This window comes from Tenebrio molitor, chromosome 4 (genome assembly GCF_963966145.1).
Source record: "Tenebrio molitor chromosome 4, icTenMoli1.1, whole genome shotgun sequence".
In the NCBI taxonomy this organism is placed as follows: domain Eukaryota; kingdom Metazoa; phylum Arthropoda; class Insecta; order Coleoptera; family Tenebrionidae; genus Tenebrio; species Tenebrio molitor.
In genome coordinates, this window is record NC_091049.1 from 1,733,576 (window position 1) to 1,751,769 (window position 18,194).

The window sequence follows — 18,194 nt, forward strand, 5'->3', positions numbered from 1 at the left end:
CAACTTCTTTTGTGGAACTGACCGCTCAATTTAATAATAAATCATAGCTAAATTTTGCACTTTAATATCTATCAAATCCCATTTATTTCAAAAACCAGTGATGTTTTCATGATTTCAATGACACCAAATTTTTCCTAAATGTTTGAAAGAACTCTCACTGAAAAATTATGTAAATTAATGAACGGTCTTTTCTGAGTTTTAATAGCATGCTTTTTGAAATATAGGTTATGTCTGACACAAGAAATGTCATTATGTCTGACGTAAGAAATGAAAAGTTTTGACATTTTGCTTGTCTCGGTACCATCAAAATTGACAACAAGAAGCATGAATTAAACTATACAAAATTTGATGTACAGTTGGTTGCAAAAAAAACGGGAACGGTCAGAATAAAATTGACACATTTTTATAATTTTTTCTTAATGTGAAACCTTTTTACGACAGATAGGTTAGAATTAATGTCAAAATTTAATGACATTTTTAAATATTATTGACAGGCATTGACAAAACCAAATTTACATTATGAAAATTTTCCTTTCCCGTTTTTTTCGCAACCAACTGTATTATCTATTCGTTTTGATTGTGACAGTAACGAAAAAAAATCGTAGGTGCTGTTTAGCAAGACCTTTTTGCCAAAATGGCTCCTCCGAGAGTTGCCAACTGCGGTTTGATTTAGTGTAATCTAAAATTCCCTATCAATAACTATTTAAAAATAAAAACGGTGACAAACATTTTAAAAATAGGGAAAAAGGGGTGTTACGTTTACGGTGTGTGTGAAAAATATGTAGAAACATGAGGATAAAAAAAAACTGTAGCGAAGTAGTCAAAAATGTAAAGCAAATAAAAATAAGGAGAAAAATTACACACATGACTAAACAGTAAAAATAGTAGAGAAAAAAAATTATAATTAAAAGACCACCAAGAACTGCCTAGAAATTGTAAAATACTGTTTTTGATTGGATTATTTTCCTTTGTGTTTTGCTGACAAAAAAAAAAAAACTATTTTATCTGTCAAAATTTAGAACAGAGAAATTCTCCATTGATTTTCACAATTTTCCATAATTCTTATTCTGAGATTCTCAAAAAAGGAATATTTTAAAATTCGTTAAAATTTCAAACGTCATGAAATTTTGATGAAATTTATTTATACTCCATATTCTTTACCTATAAAACCTTCTGGGATGTGACACAGGATTTTTTTGGTTGGATGCAGGGTTCAGTTTTTATTAATTTTTAAAACCGATTATTTCCTTCATGTGTTTAGCAACCAATTGCGTGACAAATATTGACCAATCAAAACGAGAAAACAAAAAAATAACCCGATAAAATTTCTCTAAAATGCACATGTGCAATAATCTGATAAAAAATGTCGGTACCTGATTTTTTTTTAAATAAATTATTTTGAATAAAAAAAATTGGAAATAATGCGTTTGGTTTCATACTATTCAGGAAATAATCAGCCGTATACCCCTCGTGCAAAATTTTAATATAGGAAATTTTTTTGATAATGAACGCAAACATCCACAAATTCCCTCGACTTCGTCTCGTGCTCTTATTTGCTAATAATTGGTCTTCTGACTTCATTTATGAATGTTTTCGTTCATTAGCAAAAAAGTTTCTGATAAAAAATTTTGCACTTGGGATATAATACGTATGTGAAAATTTTGGTAAAACTCAAGAGTTTTTCAGAGTTTCAAGAGTTTTTCAAGCAGTTGTCATTTCTACAAAAAAAAATAATTTTTTCGCTTTGCTGTACTTTAGCCATCACATTTTTTTACAAGAAACATTAAAAAAAAATTTCAGACGATGTCTGAAGGAGAAAAAAATTCCATCACAGGCAAGGATTTTCAAAAAAGGGTCCTACTAGACGACTTACATCTCGGCTATTTTCTAATTTATTTTATTTGTTTGTTTTTTTAATTTGTTCATAAAACGATAATGTATCTGTGAAGAATAATAGTTATTTTTCTTCAAACGTCCGTAAAATATGACATTGCACTGCTGCATTGATAATGCTAAAGTGTCACTTCATTGTCATGGCATCTAACGAACTGACCAGCGTCCGTGAAGTTATTATCTCCGCTGAGGAGCGTCCGTGAAGTTATTATCTCCGCTGAAGGCGTCTGTGAAGTTATTATCTCCGCTGATAAGCGGCTGTAAAGTAAACTAGCTAAATCATGTGAAATTCCTACCTGATTTCTTAACATGTCTTAAATAATTTGTTATGAAGGTTTGAAGAAAAAATAGTATATGTTATACACTAAATTTCTAAAATTCTTCCCTACAAGACCTCTGACTTGGAATACGTTAATTTTGCGACACCCTGTATAATTTAAAATTGAAAATCTCAATCTAAAAGATCTCAAGTTTCACCGGATAGCAAAATATAACTCAATTAAAACACATTACAAAATAACTGTTTCACATAAAAGAAAATAAAACTTAACAGATTAAACGTCAACTGTTAAACCATAATTGCTTGTTCATTTATCAACACTAATTAACCGTGCTAAATTAACCAATAACTTCTGATCATAACTGGTCCACTTATCTACTAACATCAACTAACAGCTAACACATTTTCGCATCGATCATTTTTTCTGCAGACACCAATCAATAATTACAATTTATTAAAAAACAAGTAATACATCTTATACTGATTGCTCTGTTCGTCACTTCTCGAAATTCTTTATTTTCCAGTGAACCTACTCGTGTAGAACTAAATTTCAAATGGTTTGCGGTTTGTTTACAAAGCTTTGAAGATTTTTTATGGTGTAACGGAGATTATATTATTATCTGTATTTACAAAGTGGGCATTAAATTTGTCTGGCGTTAAATATCCATAACTGTCACTTTTGTATGTTAAGTTTCTGTATTATTTGAATATAATTCCTCAACTAGATTTTTCCGGAGCTCGTGGGATTAACACTTTTTCGGTACACAGAGGTGGAGCTCTTCGATTCTTAAGCAAAGAAAATTGTCAATTCAAAAAATCTGTTTTTAAATCATGTCTCGGAGAAAAACTAGACGTGCTCGGATCTTTCGGTAGTTTTAATGAAACTCCACCGTGACTAATCCTTCATTATGGTAATTACGCATCAACAATCGACGGATTCTTAACCGGGCTCCGGACTCAATCGGCTCCAATTTAGCTCAATTAGTTTTTAACCGACGATTAAAGCGGAATCCGTAACAGAGATATTAAACGCGGGGAATGCCATCGCCGGCAAGATAACATTTATTTGAACTTCCTTCGAGAAATTGTAGGCTGTATTACAGTTGATTCCACAGAATTAGCGGTTGTAAATTTTATATCCTCCGCTTTTTATTGTTCCTTATCGCTTCGGATCGAGATAATGCGCCCTAAAACTTTTTCCCGATTTTAGTGATTTCGACGCTGGCGCAAGACGCGAACCCACCACAAAAACGACCAATACCGGAGCCTGAGAAAAAATCCGGAAGACTGAGGCCTCATTAAATATTTACAACATAGCAGCGTTTTATTGCCTCACAATGCGTCATATTGCATAATTTAACTTCGTTTAAATGGCGGTCTCAGCATGGTCATTGTGTACGACGCTCAGACGCATTAATCTAATAATTATGCAGGACGGTGGCCACTGGACAACCACCGACGCTTGGATTGTTTAAACAAATTGAAATTTATTGCTTTCATTTGGTACTTACAATCATGAAAGAATAGACTAAATATTGTAAAATATAGAGTGTCTATAAATGAATGTGGGGTCCTAGTAGGCGTTGAAAGTTTGCCGATTCTTTCACTAGAAATCGAATAGCGTTAGTACGATCTACGATATGCAACCCTCAGAGCCAATTGGTTTTACTGGTTGCCTAGCTTGTCAATTTACAATAAAATTACAAAAGTCCTGGGAGATTATTTTTATGTAAATTGCTTGTATGCTTCAACTTCACATTTCTGTCTAAACATTTTCGACACAATTCGTTGGTAAGAATATGGCAATTAATTGGAAAAAATTCCTGGTGAATCGATGAAAATCGAGATAAGATCTAAATGAGCTATGAATATGACAACTCGAATCTTGCATACCTGTAGTATCCATCAAAATAATTTACTGTTAGTGAGTCGGAATTTGAAATTAGAAAAAAAAGCGCTGCGCAAGGAAATAATCCGATGAAACATTATCTTCGGCAAGAGAGTGTAATGAAGATGTGCGAAGGACAAAATGCCAAGTTTCGAAACGAAATAAGTTTATTAAAACGGGCATAAATCAGGCAAATAACAATCTAATAGGAAGGCATACAATGCATCAAGCTGCAATGAGAAACCGCGAGTTGTAACGAAATAGCAATCTCGTATAACATCACATCTACGTATTTCTAACCTACCTACACAACTAATCACACTGTATAATACGTCCGCTGATTGATTGTGAGACCGTCGATATTCCTTGATAGTTTGTTTCAACGCTACCTACCAACAAAGTCGGATTTAATAGGCAATTAGTATTGTTTGAGTTCTGAAATCGGCCCTGAAATGGCTTTCTTTTCGCTTCGAAACGTTGAAATCGCAACGCAACATTGTCATTTTTATCGACGGCGTAATAAAGCGACGCTTTACGACGGTTGTAATCGGCCTTAATACGGATTTCTTGTAATTCGATTAAAAGTTCATGTGCGAGGCGCAGCGGGAACCCTTACGGTCATCGACTATTACCATTGCGAAGGAATGTCGCCTTAAAACATACGATTTATTCGACGAACAAAAACACTTTATGACGGTTTTGTCTTGTTAAATACCAATCTAAGGCCGGGAATCGATCACTCACTAATCGAAGGCGACGATACAAAATCGAAAACAAATGGTACGTTCGCTGAAAAAATCCACTGTCGTCTCGTCTGTCTTAATCGAGAACTGAAGTGTTTTAAATGGGAATTATGCGCACGGGAGTTGGATTTCAGACGAAGAGGGATCGCGAGAGAAGGAGCGAAGGTGAGTGCACTAAATTACACAAAGAAATCGATATTACGATCAGTTTCTTTGTCTCATTGTTCATTATTTCCCTTATTTGCGTCGACAATAAACCAGAAGCATCCGCGAAGAAAAAACACACACGCACAACTGATACACTACTACTCTGTCTTAGAAAACTTGACTTTGCTTCTTTACCGCCCTGCTGTTTTGTGAAGTTTTAAATTGTAATAGTATATTATGATACGAGTGTTATAAGAAGCATTTTGTAGCACGGACGGGTTTAGAGCTTGCGAGGAGTGCCATGAAAGAGTAAGTGCTACCAAATAAATTAGTCAATTTGGGTAATTTTATGGTGGTTGGTGACAGTGGAACATTTGAAAGTTATTATTTGGCGATTGAAGTGCAGCTTTGTCTTCCACTACTTTTTCTTTTATTTCGGCGTCGAGGGTCAAGTAGGAGAGACCTGTTCCAAGAAAAATTGCATAAGAGTTTTTTTGATGAACTCACTTCAGTCTGAAAAAACTTAAAAAACTAGTAATGAGTAATAAAAAAATCACTTAGGTGTATTGTCAAGAAGTTAGTGTATCTAAAGAAGCATTGTTTTTCTATTTTGCGTCTTTTTATTCCATTTTTAAAAGAAAAATCGCAGTTTTAAAATTTGGGGAATTTTATGGTGGTTGGTAACACAAATACTACAGTGGACCATTTGCAAGTTCAATTTGAAGTTATTGTTGTATCGTTTGTTTAGCCCGATTTGGCGTTTGCATTTGATGTTTGACATTAAAGTTACCAACCTTGAAAATGTAAATTGTACTGGTCTATTACAGCACTCGGAATCAGCTATTAACCGACTCTTTTGAGTGCTGTAATAGCTTTGTTACAAACGCAAAATGGAAAAAAATATAATTAGCTTCAGCGGCCCACTTTCTGACGTCCTGATCTTTGCCCGGATGCAACAAAAACCTCCTGCAAGACTCCGCCAGTTTCAGATTGGACCCTTCAGCGAAGGACTTGACGGCGGCATCGTTGCCCCAACTTGCACAGCCCCAGCAAAGCCCTGACCCTTATCGCATCCTCCTTCGACTTGTACAGCTGCTTCAGGATGTGCACTCCTTGCGATATGATCGCCTTGGCTTTGTCGGCCTTGCTCGCCGCCGCGATCAAACACTCGCAGGCGACTTTCTGCTGCAAGACGTCCTCGCTATTGGCCATCACCAGGATCATCTGTATGATTCCTTCTTTGCCGATGATGGCGTTGCCGACGTCCAACGGTCCTCGGAGGAGCGCGGTGATGGCAACCGTGACTCTCACTTTGGACTCGATTTCGGGACTGAGGAGTTTGTCTTTGATGAAGTCTTGGATTTTCTCCATGAACTTCTCGTAGTACATGTTCTCGTAGACGCGCGACAGGCAAACCGCCGCAATTGTCCGCGTCGAAGGGGTGATGTTCATCGCGCTTTCGTATTTGTACTCTTCTAGTTCGCTGGCGCATTCCATCAGGCGGCCGACGCCTCCGGCGTCGACGAGTTGCTCGGCCCAGCTCAAGGTGGTGTAGTGGATGTTTCTGATCAACAGTTCGATGATGGCGTCTCTGGCCAGACCCGAAATCACACGGTTATTGATCGAATAAACCAAACACGTCAAAATCATATCAATATCCTTCTTGTGCTTTGTACACAACTCTTTATCAGGCTTGGTGTCCGGTTTGTTGCCCATTCCAGAGAATATATTCAAAATCTGTCGGATGCAGTACTGAGCAGCGTTCACTTGATTCAGACAATTCGAATCTAATATCTCCAGGAACCAGGATATTCCCACATCCTTCATAACCGCTCTGGTCTTGTCAACGTCGTGCTTACACAATTCCCCAATTATTCTGACTCCCGTGATGTACAGTTCCCGATTTTTCTCCACTTTCAACAGTTTCCTGATCTGCTGAACTATAGGCGAGTTGATCATCATACTGGACCCGGCGTTTTCCCTCGCCAAGACCAAGAGATTGTTCATCGCAGTTTCCCGTTTCTCCTTGTCAGCTGTCAAGTCGAAGGCGATTTTCGTCATGCTCTCGATCTTGGTACTCGTTTGGGCGTTCTGTCTGCTGCGTTCTTGTACTATTCTGTGCAGTCGCTCCAACACCGGCTGGATCATTTTGTTGTTGGAGTCGTCTTTGAAGATTTGGGTCGCGTCGCGATAGGCTTCTTCGTAGCGTTCGAGACATTCCAGCGCCTGGCAGCGTCGGTACAAGGCTTTGGGGTCGTTGGGGACTATTTCCAAGCTTTTGTCGCAGTCGCTGACGGCCGATTCGTAGTTTTTTAGTTTTAAATAGGCAGCGGCGCGATTTTTCAAAAATGTGGCCAAATCTTTGTCTTCGGTTTTTTGCAAGTTTATGGCTTTGGTGTAGAGCTTGTCGGCTGAGTCCCAGTTACCGTTTTTGAACGCGTCGTTGCCTTCTTCTTTGAATTTCACGGCTTCCGCCTGTTCTGTGGTCATTTTTGAGGTTAGGTCGCACTTCACTGTTCACTTTGTAACTGGGATTACAGAAACGTGGTCAGCATGCTTATTTATACAGGGTGAGTCGGGAGGAACGGCCGAAACTTCATGAGTGAAATTTATGTAAAATAAACTCATATGTTCTTATCCGATTTTCATTTGTTTTCAAGTTATAGCGTAATAAGAAATAAACAAAATTGCAAACATTAACATTGTCTTAACAAGCACGTTCTTTTATTCAATGCTCTGGCTCTGGTTTTGTCAAGTTCCCGATTTTTTCCACTTTCGAGAGAAAAAAGTAACATGAATCTGGTCTTGCTGTTTTGTGAAGTCTTGTAACGTATATTATGATACGAAGGATTTTGTAGCACACGCGGGTTTAGGGCACGACGAGCTTGCGAGGAGTGCCACGAAGGTGTAGTGCTACAAAATGCCTTATAAACGAGCTGTACACTATTCTTTCTATTTTGCACCTTTTTAGGCCCATTTTAAATGAAACATCGCAGTTTTAGAATTTGGGGAATTTTATGGTGGTAACACAAATGTTACAGTGGAACATTTGAAAGTTCAACTTGAAGTTATTGTTTAGCGTGATTTGGCGTTTGACATTTGATGACATTCAAAGTTACCAACCTTGAAAATATAAATTGTACTGGTCTATTTTACAGCATTGAAATCAGTTATTTATTCAATTAAGGACAATTTCAATACAAAATAATCTTAATTCTTCTGACAGACATTGGTTGTTATGAAGCTCCTGAAAATTCACTGTTTTTTCACTTTACTTCAAAGGTGAGGTCCCGTTTTACCAAGAAATCAAAATCTTTTTGCAACATTTGTGAAATACAAAGTATCGACGGCACCAACCTGTAATTTGATGATTTTTACGATGACGAAAGTATTCGTTAATTACCCCACACGTAATTTAGGATTCTTAATTGAATAATATAAATTCGTCGCTGGTCCATTAAAAATTTTATAACCTTAAAAAATTTTAACGAATCGGGAGACACAACACACAAATCATTCGGAATTGGACACTTTCCAATTATTTGTGCAAATTTAAAATATATACTTACACAGATTGCGGTAAACGTGCTTTTTAAGTGATATTTTTTAAAATTTACTTTATGTCAGTGCAGATCTCTCTGTTGCCAACAGGGAGTCAGAGTAGATGCCCCTGCCATCTAGAGGCATATTTTCAAGTAATGACTTGACAAATGTATTGTTCCTGCAGATCGCTGTAAACATTAACTCTTTTCAACGATTGACCAAAAATATTTGTTATTAAAAACAACAATATTATCTTCTGGAGAACTCGATTTATTTCTCCTTGTAAAAAAAATATCCCTCAATCCTCCAAGTTAAGTTGATTCTTGTTTCATTGAAAACAACACCAAGTTTTTTCTTTAAGTAAAGAACACTTTCCATTTTCTTAAATAGTAAACACAAAATAAAATAAAAAATTCAACGAACCAATATGAACCTGATAAAATCAAGGCACATTTTAATTATTTGTTATTATCTTGTTTATTATTTTATGATTCTTGAGCACATTTTACGTCCTTTTCCCAAACGAGCAAAAATTTTTCGTGAGAACATTTTAATGAAATTTAATAAGATTTTTATTCACAGTATCAGAAAATCAACAAACTGTTAAATATCTGATTTAAAATCTCCTTATATCGGAACGAATAAAAAACTAAATTTTTGTTAATTTCATTGCTTTTAAAATTTATGAAGGGTGATAAAAGCGTTTATTTACTTTTTACAATAATTAATAGTGTAGTAAATATTTTCGCAACACTGGCTCATCATAAAAAGGATATAAATCTCTGTAACCCTTCACAGATAACATAATTACATATTTTTAAAAAATTCTTTTGGAATTTGAAAAGCTTCGTCTGCTTCTAGGGATTTGTAGATTTCCCCCTGAAAGCTCGGAGCTTTGCCCGACTCACCAACGCGAGCTTCCAGGCGCGACCTTGTACCCGCAAAGACGAAAAATCCAGTCGACGCGACCCAGGTTTGCATATTTTGTAATTTATAGTCCTGAATATGTTTTTCGGTATTTGTTTATATGTTAACAGCGGGTGGTTGGATTTTATTCGAATTTCGAAACCGATATTTTTACGTGTTTTATTACGAGTTCGCCGCTTCAAGAAGGCCAGCGCCTCCCCGGCCCGTTCCCCGAGATAACGCCATAAATAACGTGGTGCTCGTCAACGTGTAAAAAAATTCATAAAGGAGTCGGCCCCAGTGGGCCCCCGATTTATCTCGGATGTGGAACGAGACGCTCTGCGCCCACCGACATATTTTATCGACAATTAGAGGAGATTTGTAAAACGTGGACGCGCTCGACCAACAATGACCATCGAAAAGTGGTCAGGCATTTTTCAAAAATTATTTCTTTTTGCATTTTATAACTCCTTTTATGGAACGCTGGGATGTACCGATCACTCACTCGCGACGTGCGTAGCCTTCGGGTTTTTTACACACTCCACAAAACACCCACGTAAGTCTAAAAGCAAAAATCAATCATTAATTTTATCTAGAAATAGGTTTTTATAACTTACGACGAAAAAAAAAAATTAATCAAAACAAATCACAAACATCAAAGAAATTACTTGATTTAGTAAAGGGAATATCTGGCAAAACAGGTTAATACAATGTGATCAACAAAGAAGAGATGGCCATGGAAAACAAAATTTGTGAAAACGTGCGGCGTAGCTTAATAAATTGTCACTTGTCAATTTTGACAGTTACATGAATTTTATTTAAACACGAAATATTCGTGACAGACTTCTATTTTCCAAATGAGAGGAAGAAAATGCCGACTGACCGGGTTTATCATACAAATCTTGTTTGTTGGAGTTTTGGGTGAAACCTCTCTTCATCATCGCTGTCAGTGTGGTTGAAGCTACGCCGCACGTTTTTAAAAGTTTTTGTTTCAAAAGAAATAATGATGTAAAATACTTCACAGGTATCTAAAATCCACAATAAATAATTATTTTTGTAATAATGATGTAACATAATAAAAAATTGTCGGTCTTTCAAACATAGTACTTACATCGACAATGAAGTCTAAATAATTAAGGTGTGATAAGAAAAAGACCAAAAAAAGTAACATCATAACACAGTGTCGACAAAGAAACGAAGAAAGAATTCTTTGGTTCTTTTTTATGCTAAATTAAAATGCAAACTATTCGTCTCTTATTGTTGAGTGTGTTATGGTCAATCCCCTCACGCTAAATGGTAACGAATAAAGTTACTTGTTGCAACACGGTTGACTAGGTTTTAACTGTGGTTTATTCATTTAAGTATCAAGTTTAAGGAATTAAAAAAAAAAGAATCAAGTGTCTTTATTTCGAGTCGCTTAATGCTTGCGCTCCAAGAAAAGAAGTTTAAAATTTTTGTCACGTCGGTATTCAGGCAGGGCCAAAGCAATACTGTCCGGCTTGAAAAAATGGCAAGTCCCCGCTGGAACTCCATCATTGTTTGCTTTATTCAAATCCGAATTGGAAACGCCGAAATCGTTCTGGTGTACCTAGTCTAGTTTGTCCTCCCCCGTCCCCGCCCTGCCCCTTTCCGAACTATAACTAACTGGATTCCGTCGTGCTTTCCGATCGGACAAACTGCGACGTCATACCCAACAATGAACCCACTAACAAAGATTAATGTTTTCGGGCCGGAGTTGTCACTGGGCGCCCCCTTCGGATCCCCCCGATCGTGGGAATTAATCCACGAAATCCGTGCCAAAAGCGTCACGTATCCAGTTCCCAGGGACGTACGTGAGGACGTTCGCCGAAGAGGCGTCCTCTTCTCTGAACGGGGGACGTGACGGACAATACGAATTGCGGAGAGCGGCGCGAATACGAAAGAGATAACACACCGGATAAAACCTGTTGTCGTATATCTTAATTTGCTGTCTTATTCAAATGAGATGTCGCCGAGGGAATACAAGAGAGCGAGATTATTCAAGATGTGTGGCAGTCAAGTGACTCATCGGCCATCTTGAACGGGCGCTAAATCGCACAAAAGGACCGGTCCGGTGCTGGATGGAGTCCATAAATCGCGAATTCCTGCTGGGGGCTGGACCCCACCGACGACCTAGGCAACCAACAATGCATTCTCCATCGTCTACCAATACTAACAAAACAAAATTCAATTATTTCATGATCTAAAGAGTAATGTAGCGCTTTTTAACACATCTCATTTAATCCGAGCAGACTGTTTATTGTTATTTTCAATAATAAACAATTTAATGTCGTCTTCTCTCGTAATGTTTGAAGTCAGGCAACCCACAATACGACTTCTTTACTTTGATTCTTGCCACCACAGCCAAACAAAAGGTTTCCTCAATAAAATCTTCAACTGGAACTATCTTAAATGTATTTTATTTTTAAACACTATTTATTAATAAAAATAAAATTAATTCAAAACAAAAATACCAATTACAGATCACGCATTAATTTTGTTTCATGCTGAAACCAGTCCCACTGAACGCCCTAAACTGACTACTGGGTTCATTTTCCTTATCTGGCTTAGTAGATCTTCGAATAAATCTGAGAGTCCCAATTTGATAATCATAATCTGGGATCCCCCTAACATAGACAGGTTTGCTGGGAAGCACATCACTAGATGCTGAATCTTTCCTCTTTTTGCCATCTAGCCTATTTCCAGCGCCCCTAAATGCAACAAAACCTACAGGCTCAGGCATCAGGTCTGCTGGATCCACAGCCATCTCTTCATCTTCTTTCTTGTGCTTGACTGGTTCTTTGTAGCCAACTGGTGGTGCAAACTCTACCTGTAACAGCACCACATAGGAATTCCTGTTATTTATTTGATTAAATGACTGACATTCATATCACACTCAATTATACTAATGGCGTTTCCTGGCTTGGTTTCAAGGACACAGAGCTCATAGATTTTTTGGTTGTATTTTACAGCTATCACATCTCCTGTTGTTAAACATGCAAATGACCTCAAACAATTCTCCAGGACAGCTTTAGGATTTGTTATATCGAGAAAATCAGGGGATAAGGGTTGGAATTTTGAGAATGTTCCAACTGGCAATGAGACACTTTCCATTTGGACCACATCTCCCTCCTCTAAAACCATATTTTGCATCATCTAAAAAAATCTTCCTTAATTTTTCTACTAGCACTAAATTATTTATAAACTCACCCAAAGTGGTAAATATACTTTTCCTTCATCTGCAACAAACTCTAAAACACCACAATGAGTTACTCGATTTGTCTTTTTGTTTGTCAGCTTAAACAACATCGGATAATTGATGTTCAGTCTTGTCAACTGTTCGAGAGCTGATGGTGGCATTATGACTAGAATAAAACAATTAAAAATTAATTCACAAAGTACCGATCGAAGTACTTTTGCCCCCTCTTTCTACATCTTGTCTTTCGTTCCCCGGAAACATCGCTACTGAATGGCATTTGTAAATCATGTTGAAAGGTCTCGGAATTTCCGGAAACATGTTGAACCCGAACTGAAACTGGACACCGGAACATAATTATCAATCAAATTGCTAAAGAATTGATGTTACCATTTTCGTAAGGTCTTGTAACACTTATAAAAAATATACACTTGTCACTCGCAATTCATTACAAAAACTTTCTGCAAGTCAATTTGACAAGTGACAGTTGACGTTTGCGAATTACAGGAATCTGTTTTGACGATTGTACAATTTATTTATCTCATTTTATTAATATAAATAAATAATGATTTAAATAAGAAGCTGATATTCTGCAGTTTTTAATATAGATTATTACTGTCATAGAAATAAAAAATGCAAAACCTATTTATAGTTTCTTTCATTGGTTTCTTTTGATTAGTTTTTTTTTGATAATGGCTCTATCAGCGAACGGACCCAATTTATTTCAGAAGTTTGGTGACCGAAAGTTTCATTGCAGAGATCGGTAAATTACTTGAAACAAAGAAGTGCATCGAGCTAACAATATTCTTTGTTTGTAGAACTACATCAAAAAAACCATGGGACGCGATGGTGTCGACAAAACGAAACACAGAAGAGCAGTTTGGGAAGCCACGAGAGGCTAAAATAGAAGTTTTTGGAGCCAATAGATCCATTGTATTTTCATACAGCTCAGACTCATGGGTTGATCGAATGACCATACATTTTTATGAAATCCAAAATACTGCTACACTTAGTGAGGTAAAAATTGTGTTGAAGGGGGTCAAGGATCAAATTGAAATAACGTTTGGGAGCCCTTGGGGTAAGGATTCGTTCGTCGACGCGATTACGCTTCCAAGGTAAATATATTATTTTTTAAAAAAGAGATTATGTACTAACTTTTTGCAGCAGTGATTCAGGAACAAGTCAAAGTGAGAGAATCGGCGAACCGGAGTAATATTTAATATATTGTTAATTAATTAATTATCTGAAATCTTATTTGTTTGCTGCAAAATGTATTGCAATGTTATTGACTGAAATAAATGATATTTTCTATGCATTATTTTTAACAAAAACCACAGATTCAGTTGTTACGTCTGGCTCACATTTTTAAAAAAGCCATAAAAATAGGGTATTTTCCATAAAAAATCGATGTTTCAATAGATAAAATGGGCTTAAAAATAGGTCATTTTCTCAATGTTTTATGTTTTTGAAAAGACCTCAATCGGCTGTTTTTCAAACTCGACAAACTTCAACGACTAAAACTTGAAAATCGACTCGTTTTTCTAAAAAATTGATGTTTTTGGGAAAATCTGAGTTAGCAAAAAGGGGTTAAAAATCAGGGTGAAAAATCAAACGTTACTTAATGGATTGTGGCAACAATATGTTTCTATGGTAAATGGTGAACTTTAATGTAACTTTAGTAGGCTGATTATGAAATTGGGGGTTAGAAAACTAGGCATAATAATCTGAGTTAAAAAGTTACACATATTAGACTACTTAGTTTTTGTAATATGAGTTTTTGTTATCTGTGAACTGCAATAATATTGAATTTAGCATTAAAAAGGCATAAAGGAATGAGGATGTTGAATTGTTAATTTACCCCGCCCACATCTCTACAATTGACAAACGTCAAATGTGCCAAAAATAACGTTTTAATTTTAGAAATAGCTTTACTCAACTCGAACAACCTAGAAAATTCGACCCAAAAATTTATAAATGAGCATGCTGACCACGTTTCTGTAATCCAAGTTGCAAAGTGAACAGTGTAGTGCGACCTAACCTCAAAAATGACCACAGAACAGGCCGAAGCCGTGAAATTCAAAGAAGAAGGCAACGACGCGTTCAAAAACGGTAATTGGGACTCAGCCGCTAAGCTCTACACCAAAGCCATAAATCTCCAAAAAACCGAAGACAAAGATTTGGCCACATTCTTGAAAAATCGCGCCGCGGCCTATTTAAAACTAAAAAACTACGATGCGGCCGTCAGCGACTGCGACAAGAGCTTGGAAATAGTCCCCCACGACCCCAAAGCCTTGTACCGACGCTGCCAGGCGTTGGAATGTCTCGAACGCTACGAAGAAGCCTATCGCGACGCGACCCAAATCTTCAAAGATGACCCCAACAACAAAATGATCCAGCCGGTGTTGGAGCGACTGCACAGAATAGTACAAGAACGCAGCAGACAGAACGCCCAAACGAGCACCAAGATCGAGAGCATGACGAAAATCGCCTTCGACTTGACAGCTGACAAGGAGAAACGGGAAACTGCGATGAACAATCTCTTGGTCTTGGCGAGGGAAAACGCCGGGTCCAGTATGATGATCAACTCGCCTATAGTTCAGCAGATCAGGAAACTCTTGAAAGTGGAGAAAAATCGGGAACTGTACATCACCGGAGTCAGAATAATTGGGGAATTGTGTAAGCACGACGTCGACAAGACCAGAGCGGTTATGAAGGATGTGGGAATACCTTGGTTCCTGGAGATATTAGATTCGACTTGTCCGAATCAAGTGAACGCTGCTCAGTACTGCATCCAACAGATTTTGAATATATTTTCTGGAATGGACAACAAACCGGACACCAAGCCTGATAAAGAGTTGTGTACAAAGCACAAGAAGGATATCGATATGATTTTGACGTGTTTGGTTTATTCGATCAATAACCGTGTGATTTCGGGTCTAGCCAGAGACGCCATCATCGAACTGTTGATCAGAAACATCCACTACACCACCTTGAGCTGGGCCGAGCAACTCGTCGACGCCGGAGGCGTCGGCCGCCTGATGGAATGCGCCAGCGAACTAGAAGAGTACAAATATGAAAGCGCGATGAACATCACCCCTTCGACGCGGACAATCGCGGCGGTTTGCCTGTCTCGCGTCTACGACAACATGTACTACGACGCCGCTCGCGAGAAGTTCATGGAGAAAATCCAAGACTTCATCAAAGACAAACTCCTCAGTCCCGAAATCGAGTCCAAAGTGAGAGTCACGGTTGCCATCACCGCGCTCCTCCGAGGACCGCTGGACGTCGGCAACGCCATCATCGGCAAAGAAGGAATCATAGAGATGATCCTGGTGATGGCCAATAGCGAGGACGTCTTGCAGCAGAAAGTCGCCTGCGAGTGTTTGATCGCGGCGGCGAGCAAAGCCGACAAAGCCAAGGCGATCATATCGCAAGGGGTGCACATCCTGAAGCAGCTGTACAAATCGAAGGAGGATGCGATAAGGGTGAGGGCTTTGGTGGGGCTGTGCAAGTTGGGCAGCTCCGGGGGCAACGATGCCGCCGTCAAGCCCTTCGCTGAAGGGTCCAATCTGAAGCTGGCGGAGGCTTGCAGGAGGTTTTTGTTGCATCCCGGGAAAGATCAGGACGTCAGAAAGTGGGCCGCTGAAGGTAATTATACTGACTTTTTCCATTTTGCGTTTGTAACAAAGCTATTACAGCACACAAAAAAGTCGGTTAATAGCTGATTCGAGTGCCGTAATAGACCAGTACAATTTACATTTTCAAGGTTGGTAACATTCAATGTCAAACATCAAATGCAAACGCCAAATCAGGCTAAACAAACGATACAACAATAACTTCAAATTGAACTTGCAAATGGTCCACTGTAGTATTTGTGTTACCAACCACCATAAAATTCCCCAAATTTTAAAACTGCGATTTTTCTTTTAAAAATGGAATAAAAAGACGCAAAATAGAAAAACAATGCTTCTTTAGATACACTAACTTCTTGACAATACACCTAAGTGATTTTTTTATTACTCATTACTAGTTTTTTAAGTTTTTTCAGACTGAAGTGAGTTCATCAAAAAAACTCTTATGCAATTTTTCTTGGAACAGGTCTCTCCTACTTGACCCTCGACGCCGAAGTAAAAGAAAAAGTAGTGGAAGACAAAGCTGCACTTCAATCACTAATAGAATTGGCCAAAACGGGAGATCAATCGTGTCTTTTCGGTGTGGTCACAACCCTGGTGAATTTATGCAACGCCTACGAGAAACAAGAAGTCATCCCCGAAATGGTAGAATTGGCAAAATTCGCCAAACAACACATCCCCGAAGAACACGAGCTCGACGACCCCGATTTCATCAGCAAAAGAATCCTGATTCTGGGCAAAGAAGGAGTCACCACAGCTCTGGTAGCCTTGAGCAAAACCGAAAGCCCAAATTCCCAAGAACTGATAGCTCGAGTGTTCAACGCCTTGTGCAGCGAACAAGAACTGAGGGGGACCGTGGTGCAACAAGGAGGCTCCAAAGCCCTGATTCCTCTAGCTCTGAAAGGCACCGACAAGGGTAAAAGACACGCGGCGCAGGCCCTGTCAAGAATCGCCATCACCATGAATCCGGAAGTGGCTTTCCCGGGACAGAGATCGCTGGAAGTGATTCGGCCCATGGTGTCGCTTCTGCACCCGGACTGCAGCGGTTTGGAGAATTTCGAGGCGTTGATGGGGCTGTGCAACATCGCCCAAATGAACGAAACCGCCAGACAAAGAATTCTGAAAGAAGGGGGCTTGGCCAAAATCGAGCATTACATGTTCGAGGATCACCAATACTTGTGCAGGGCTGCTACACAGTGTCTGACCAACATGACGATGTCGCCGGACGTGGTGCAAATCCACGAGGGAGAGAATGACAAGATGAAGTATCTGGCGGCGTTGGCGATGGACGAGGACCCCGATACGGCGATGGCCGCGGCCGGCGCCATCGCTATCTTAACAGGAGCGAGTAAAAAATGTTGTGCCAAGCTGTTTGACTCAAAGAACTGGATGGAAGCAATGCATGTGATGCTGGCAAATCCCACCGCGAGCATGCAGTACCGTGGTGTGTGCGTCGTCAGGAATATAATCGAGCAGTCGAAAGAGCTGGCCGAGAAATTGATGGAGACCGACGTGATGGAGATCCTGATGGCTCTGACCAAACTGCCCCCCGATGAACACAAACAGATCATTCAAGTGGCCGAAGATGCACTCAAACTAGCTGAACAGTGGGGGGTCATAAAGAAGCCCGGCGAACTCGACGACTAGTTTTGACAAGTTTCTTTTTAGTTTTAGGCTCAAATGTACTTAAAATACGTGCCTTTTTTCTATTGATCGTTTTGTAACTGTTGCAGTTGAGATAATAAATGATTGTTAATTGAATTGTCTAACGTACCTGGCGGCGTGACCCCCTTCTCCTAGGCATCGTTAATTTTGGAATCCCACAAGACACAAGTGAAATACACGGAAATTTAAAACTTTTTTACTGTTTTTATGTTTGAAAAGTTTGGAATGGTGGTTAAGGAGTCGAGCCGCCATGTTAGAAAAAGTGTCTAACATTAATCGAAAA

The 18,194-nt window shown here is 38.7% G+C and overlaps 2 protein-coding genes and 1 pseudogene across 3 annotated transcripts; 1 reads left to right on the top strand and 2 right to left on the bottom strand.

Moving 5' to 3' along the window:
* Positions 1-5,387: 5,387 nt before the first annotated feature.
* LOC138129528 (protein unc-45 homolog B-like) lies at positions 5,388-7,511 on the bottom strand (annotated as a pseudogene).
* A 4,310-nt stretch (positions 7,512-11,821) lies between these two features.
* Positions 11,822-18,176, bottom strand: Ufd1 (ubiquitin fusion-degradation 1-like). Of its 2 annotated transcripts, none has more exons than XM_069045587.1 (5): positions 18,021-18,176; positions 12,833-12,953; positions 12,629-12,783; positions 12,302-12,574; positions 11,822-12,248 (listed from the first exon to the last, which is right to left on the bottom strand). In XM_069045587.1, exons 1-5 carry the CDS (start codon positions 18,048-18,050, stop codon positions 11,910-11,912), a joined length of 918 nt encoding a protein of 305 aa, XP_068901688.1. In that variant the 5' UTR covers positions 18,051-18,176; the 3' UTR covers positions 11,822-11,909. The 2 variants fall into 2 exon arrangements, with proteins under 2 accessions (XP_068901688.1, XP_068901689.1); XM_069045588.1 differs by lacking the exon at positions 18,021-18,176 and adding an exon at positions 13,005-13,163.
* On the top strand, positions 14,310-18,007 carry LOC138129278 (protein unc-45 homolog B-like). Its single transcript, XM_069045580.1, has 2 exons — positions 14,310-16,262; positions 16,713-18,007. The coding sequence occupies exons 1-2, from the start codon at positions 14,660-14,662 to the stop codon at positions 17,891-17,893; spliced, it is 2,784 nt and encodes a 927-aa protein (XP_068901681.1). The 5' UTR covers positions 14,310-14,659; the 3' UTR covers positions 17,894-18,007.
* Positions 18,177-18,194: the final 18 nt, after the last annotated feature.

Bases quoted from the DNA above. Each gene is read 5' to 3' on its own strand.
- LOC138129278 (XM_069045580.1), top strand. From the start codon at position 14,660: ATGACCACAGAACAGGCCGAAGCCGTGAAATTCAAAGAAGAAGGCAAC. The intron at 16,263-16,712 runs GTAATTATACTG...TTCTTGGAACAG, and splicing joins CAGAAAGTGGGCCGCTGAAG to GTCTCTCCTACTTGACCCTC.
- Ufd1 (XM_069045587.1), bottom strand. From the start codon at position 18,050: ATGCCTAGGAGAAGGGGGTCACGCCGCCAG. The intron at 12,784-12,832 runs GTACTTCGATCG...GTTTTATTCTAG, and splicing joins TGTAGAAAGAGGGGGCAAAA to TCATAATGCCACCATCAGCT. The intron at 12,575-12,628 runs GTGAGTTTATAA...AGATTTTTTTAG, and splicing joins AAGTATATTTACCACTTTGG to ATGATGCAAAATATGGTTTT.